The sequence below is a fragment of the Hyposmocoma kahamanoa genome, unplaced genomic scaffold, assembly GCF_003589595.1.
Source record: "Hyposmocoma kahamanoa isolate Upper Pololo Valley unplaced genomic scaffold, ASM358959v1 180, whole genome shotgun sequence".
Classification (NCBI taxonomy): Eukaryota; Metazoa; Arthropoda; class Insecta; order Lepidoptera; family Cosmopterigidae; genus Hyposmocoma; species Hyposmocoma kahamanoa.
Genome location: NW_020653711.1, coordinates 68,936 through 74,893, shown reverse-complemented (window position 1 = coordinate 74,893; position 5,958 = coordinate 68,936). Strand labels below are relative to the sequence as shown.

Genomic DNA, 5,958 nt, shown 5'->3' with positions numbered 1-5,958 from the left:
CAGTGTTCGAATTATTGAAATAAGAAATCCCTAAGTTCATTGTAATTTAAGACATTTGCATAATTTGTTTTGACGTTATTCAAATTATTAATATTTTAAAGCCTAGTTACATTTTACTACCACGTGGTTTAAATTACTGAATTTACTTGTGTACGCGATATTATTAAAAACAAACAAGAGCATGTGAGTAAATGCATAATATATCTGTTTGTATGCTGCCTAATGTTTGGCCGGACACAGTGAAACTACATTTATTTTGTACATGTAAACTTCTATACAAATAAATGATTTATCTACATGATATTGTCCGGATTCTTATATTTTTCTATTCATTTAGATATAATTTTGATATATAAAATGGCAACACTGTATGGTAATATTTTCCCGCGTTTTAAATTCCGATTAAAAAAATAAGAAGGGATAATTGGGCGGTTTTTCAGTTTAGAGGACACTGATCTAATGGTCTAGTAGACTAGACTTTACTTTGAGTGTGCCTTCTTTTTCTTGTCGAGTCAATGACAAAAACCAGTAAAATACCAAAAAAGTTGTTATGTATAAGTAGTGTTATGTAATTTCTTGAGCCAAAGAACAAGAACAAGTAGGGGCATAGAGCTGGCTGCTTACTTCTTATAAGCAGCCAGCTCTATGCCCCTACTTGTTGCCTTTAGCAGGTCTTCGCAGGGTGCAGCTGGTCAGACACAGTGGGCACAAGAGCAACTGAGACATACTTTGTGCGTGGGAACCGCAAGCGCAATGGTTTTGAGTCAGGTTGATATATACCCATTTCATCATGTTGTCTCTACATCGTCCAACGGTTCAGTGATTTCCACATTGACCACTGTAATTCTTGTATGCCTAACGATCAATGATTTTGGTGGCATTTTAAAGTTACGTCTTCATACAAATAAATTGGAGTTGCTTGTTGTTTTTTAATTTAGGACTAAATTTAAAGCTATGACTATTGTCTGAGAGACGTGCGTACCTGGGCGTAGGCGGCGGCAGTCTGGGCGTGGTGGGCCTCCGCTTGCGCGCCACTTGCTCGGCCAGCTGCAGCGCGATGCGCTCGCGCGCGCCGCCCTCCAGCATGCGGTACGCCGCGCCTGCGCCCACGCTGTCGGCACGACCAATTCCGTTACAAACTTGCCGTTACTGGCCAATTACTCGTCGGAAAAGACAAGCAGGCAACTAATTTTTCAGGTAAATTTTATCTCCTTAATTTCGGTGTCAATTTTTATTATTTAAATATCTATTTAGAATACTATCATGAAGTATTACTTAATATTCGAGTGTAGTAGTAGTAGCATCTTGAAATATTATTTGTGATATAAAAACTGCCACCAAAATTAGATAGAGAAAACGAACCTGAAAAATTATCCAAATACACTATTGCAATTCTTTTTTGCTTCTTAAATTACTATTATTATAAGGATCTTATAAAAATAATAATTGATTTTATAATAAGGCTGTTTCTTTATTTTTTTATATATTATTTCTCTCGTGAGGTAGGGTGTAAGTTGTGGTTGTATAAGTGTGTGTCCATGGCATCCGCGATACAGAGTTTACCTAGTGCGAGACTTTAACTATTATTATATTTTTGTTTGTTAATTTGTTTAATTCAATTTCAAAAGACTTACGCTGGTAACGGCGTATCTCCACCATCCAACCGGAACGGCGTGCCCTCGATCTCTCCCCAGGTCATGAGTGGCGATTGGTCGGGCCCGTCGCCTGGTCGCGGCGACGGTGTGGCCACAAACGAATATTGCCCGCTGCCTGGCTTATCTGATGATATGCTCATGCCGTCGACACCGATTTTTCCAGACACGCTAGCATCCTAAGAATATTTCGTTACAGGTTAATTTTATTATTAACTTCTTCCTTATTATCCTTAAAAACTACGAAAGAACAATTTTAGTATGATTCCAAACCCACCAAAAATATGCCCTAATTTGATATTCCATACCCAATCAAGGTTTAATTTGTTTGTGTTATTAATTTTATGTGGAAGAAAGGTGGGAAAATTAACTGCATGTAAACAAAATCAATACAAGCAAAGGTATATCGAGTTCTTAGGTTTTCGCGATTGTTACACATAGGAAATGAAACTATTTTTCCAGATTTAAATCGCTGATTGCTGATTGGCTGACTGACTGAGTCAACCGTGACCATGAGACCTGTAAAGGGCCCGAAACGTCGGTTTGTTTGAAAAAACAAATATACGCGATTTAAATCCGTAAAAGTAGTTTCATTTCCTACAAGCAAAGGTATTTTTCACAATTTAATCTTTACTGGGTTTACAGAATAGCAAATTATTTTTTTTAATTTTTATAGACATGGTTTCCTCCGAAGCTACATCAGAGTATATTAATTAGAACAATTTTACTTTCTGTACAGTTTTCCATCAATTTACATGATTTTTAATATATTAAAAACTGTAAAAAATGTACCTGTGATCGTGCGATAGCGCTTATGGTTTGCTGGTACTGCTGGTGATCGAACGGGGGCTCTCGTAGTCTTGTGTTATGATGGACGAGGGTTGGTTTGATGGGCGGTTGTTGTCCTGCGCCTTCAGGGACGTACATTATATAGTTCCGAGCTTTGTACCGCCACGTGCCCACCTACCGCAAAATAAAATCAAGGTTTCAAGTAGTGCTGTGAAGATTATGTGTATGTGTTTGGTATTATGATTTATCTGTTTGGATTCTATTAATAAGTTTTTTAATGTATTGTTTTTCTAATGGTTTTCTTCAGCTACTTTCACAGTTTAATGACATACGGCATTTTGCTTTGGGGGCAATGCCGCCGATATTAAGAGAATCTTTGTCCTGCAGAAACGTGCGGTTAGGGCAATTAACAATCTGGGCCTCAGAGTGTCTATGAGAGACAAGTTTAGTGATTAACATTCTTACACTAATGCCACAGTACATTTATGAAAATGTATGTTAAGAAAAATATATTTTTTTATGAAAAACAGTGATAGACATAACATTAATAAGAGGAATAAAAATAAAGTAGCTATTGTTGAGAGTCATTTAAGTCATTTAAGGGGCAATGTATATGCTTCTATAATAAGACACCGATTGATATTCAAAATTTGCCATTTACGAGGTTTAAAATAATTGAGAAATAAAAACTTTTTTTATACAACTTCTGCATACTTGTGAAAAGCGCCAGAAAGCGTTTGTACAAATCTTTATATTCGTGTAATAGCCAGGGTTTCAATGGCGGCATCATTACATCCGGGTTTATGGCTTCATTTTTGGTCGAAAAACTATTGCAGCAAATTTTTGATAATTCTTTAGCTTCGACTATTGTATTATATGTTTTGTATTATAACTTGGTAAAGAATCAAAAATAAGATTTTAGTAAATGGAATTTGGAACAGCTCTGACTGTTGTGGCGGTTGAGCTGGGAGTGACCGTGGTACGAAAACAAAATGAGAAAATGAAGGAAGATGGAACAATTCAAATCAAAAAAATAATCAGTTTTCAAATGTAATTTGCTTACCTATGAAACAAAGATTATTTGACTTTGAATGATGCTGAAATGTTCAATAATGATTAAAACCCTAAATATATAAAGAGAAAAAAAATTTTTGATTACCACACAAGTATTTGGTATTGATTCTGTCCCTGCACTTTGCATAGTGTACAGGTGGTTTAAAAATAAAAATAAACTATTATGTTGGAGAGAATTAATACAACAAAGAAATATTCATTCAAAAAGGTATTTCTAAACACTAGACTGTTCTAAAAGTAATTTTTATTGCTACAATACCTCTTCTGATCTTTCCATTTGGTCAGCCTGTTGTTCAATAGACGGCAGCGCGAGAGCCGCGTCGGCCTGCAACGCCGATGTAATTTCAGATTGGAACTGTGACGCTAGCTTGGTTGCTCGTTTCTTGTCTTCTAATGCTATCACACGGTCATAGCTTGCATTATCTTCGCTAGTGTGAGTGGATAGGAACGAATCTGTTGAATATTTTAAATTTAAAGATTAGTAAATTTTCATACATATATGTATATGTAACAAACCCACTCTATTTGTATAATATTTTTAGAGTTGGTTCTGAAAATCTTCATTGTGTATAGCAGCAAATATTAATATTCCTCTAGTTTGTGTCATCAAATTATATATGGGTGTGGGATGTACAAAAATATTTAGTAAAGATTTGGCTCCTTATTTTATATAAGGAGCATGAAATTGTCTTCATGATATAGTAGCATCTTCATGAAATAGTGTACGTCCCACTGCTGGGTTATACTTAAAGTTTGATTGAAACATACATTTGTAAAAGTAGTATTTTATGCACATTTGTGCAAGTATCACATGTTTAGTATTTATGTTTATAACCAATTTTATTTGTGATAATTGTGAACAATCATAAAAAAAATACATACCTAATGTATGATTATCAATTAAATCCTTTGGCTTTTCCCTAGAACTGTCCACAGTTTCCGATCTATTCTCCCTCGCAGTGGAGGTACTGGGGGAATACGGTCTGTCCATTTCTGGAGTATCAAATGTAGCTGGAGAATTGTCTGTAATAACAATATTCGGAGTTTTAAATATTTTGTAAAATATGTACAAAGCAAGGATGGCTTCAGTTATCAGTGGTTTAACAACCTTGATGGCCAGAAGGTTTATGTTATGGGCACTGGACGAGGTCAATCTGGCATTCACAGAACAGGAAACTCTCTAATTAAAGACCAGGTAATTTGTGTGGCTGTTTGGTGCATTATTATTATTATAACAGCCTAACTCCAAAGTTAGCCTGCTGTTTAAACTGATGGAAAATTTAATATATTTCAAAACCATGTTCAGTTTCTAATAACAGATTTTTTAATGTATTGTTTTTCTAATTGTATTTTTCACATACTTTCACGGTTTAATGATATTTAAACTGTGAAAGTAGCTGCATTTTGCTTTAGAGTAACGCCCACAATACCAATGTCAACAGCTCATTAAGTTATACACTTTTGTTCGAATGTCTCCTCTAGTGCAACAGACCTAGGTCTGTCAATGTGTAGCTTGATGTGCTGCTGTCACAACATTAATTGTTTTCAGAATAGGGTTTGACATTTCAAACTTAATCTCAGGTATTTTTTTTTAAATTAAGTGGATAACCACCACCTCATAAGATATTGGAGTGAAGCAGATTTGCTATATGAGCTAAGATGATGAAAGATTACATAGATTGAATTTAAATTGATTTTATAATACATTTATTTATTCATTTATTGCATTATCATACTTACATTTATTGAACTATGTAAATTTCAATCTATAAATTAGCACTTGAGTAAAACATACTTACAAGGCTCCGTAGGTGGTCTTCTTCCACTATACTTTCTAGTTATCTCCTGTAGCCTAGCATAGTCTTTATTCTCTGTGGCTTTCAGGAACTCATTCTGGGCTTGCAATTTCTCCAAATCAGGGAAGAAATCTCTTTGGATTATCTTCGCTATACCCTGAAAACAAAGATAACTCATTCTTAAAAAAGAACAATAGAGATGTGCAATATTCTGATGATAATGGAGAATTTATTCAAATTCAAAGAATTGTAGAATGGGAGAAAAATTCGAGGCTCCATCCAAATAAACGATGATTTCGCCAATGTCAAGTAAAAATGGCTGTGTGCGGCAGTTTTGTATAAATATGACTTCTACTGGAATGTTTATAAAAACTTTAAAACATATGTTTCTTTTCTGTTAATTGATTTGGCTATTATGTCAACAAAACAAACTAGGCGCATATTGGTATTCATAAAATAAAAAATATATATTTAAACATGTTAAAACGTATGGCTTACTTCTACGTAAACATCTTCGTCAAGAACTTGAGCCTTTTTCTTCAGCTTTTTCTTGGGTACTTTTGGAACTTTAAATACACTACTTTCCTTTTTTAAAAATTTCATGTTTTGTAACGCTGCTTCTCCAGGTCTGGAGGGTCGATTTTCAT

At 34.7% G+C, this 5,958-nt stretch overlaps 1 protein-coding gene across 1 annotated transcript in view; it reads right to left on the bottom strand.

Moving 5' to 3' along the window:
* LOC113226025 (splicing factor ESS-2 homolog) overlaps positions 1 to 5,950 on the bottom strand; it is a gene marked incomplete at its 5' end in the record, with an annotated part of 8,489 nt that extends 2,539 nt beyond the window's left edge. The window contains 7 exons of the mRNA XM_026458531.1: positions 983 to 1,111; positions 1,635 to 1,831; positions 2,445 to 2,615; positions 3,775 to 3,968; positions 4,398 to 4,538; positions 5,315 to 5,468; positions 5,810 to 5,950. Coding sequence (XP_026314316.1) covers positions 983 to 1,111; positions 1,635 to 1,831; positions 2,445 to 2,615; positions 3,775 to 3,968; positions 4,398 to 4,538; positions 5,315 to 5,468; positions 5,810 to 5,950 — 1,127 coding nt within the window. The remainder of the gene's footprint in view (positions 1 to 982; positions 1,112 to 1,634; positions 1,832 to 2,444; positions 2,616 to 3,774; positions 3,969 to 4,397; positions 4,539 to 5,314; positions 5,469 to 5,809) is intronic.
* Between the last annotated feature and the right edge of the window lie 8 nt (positions 5,951 to 5,958).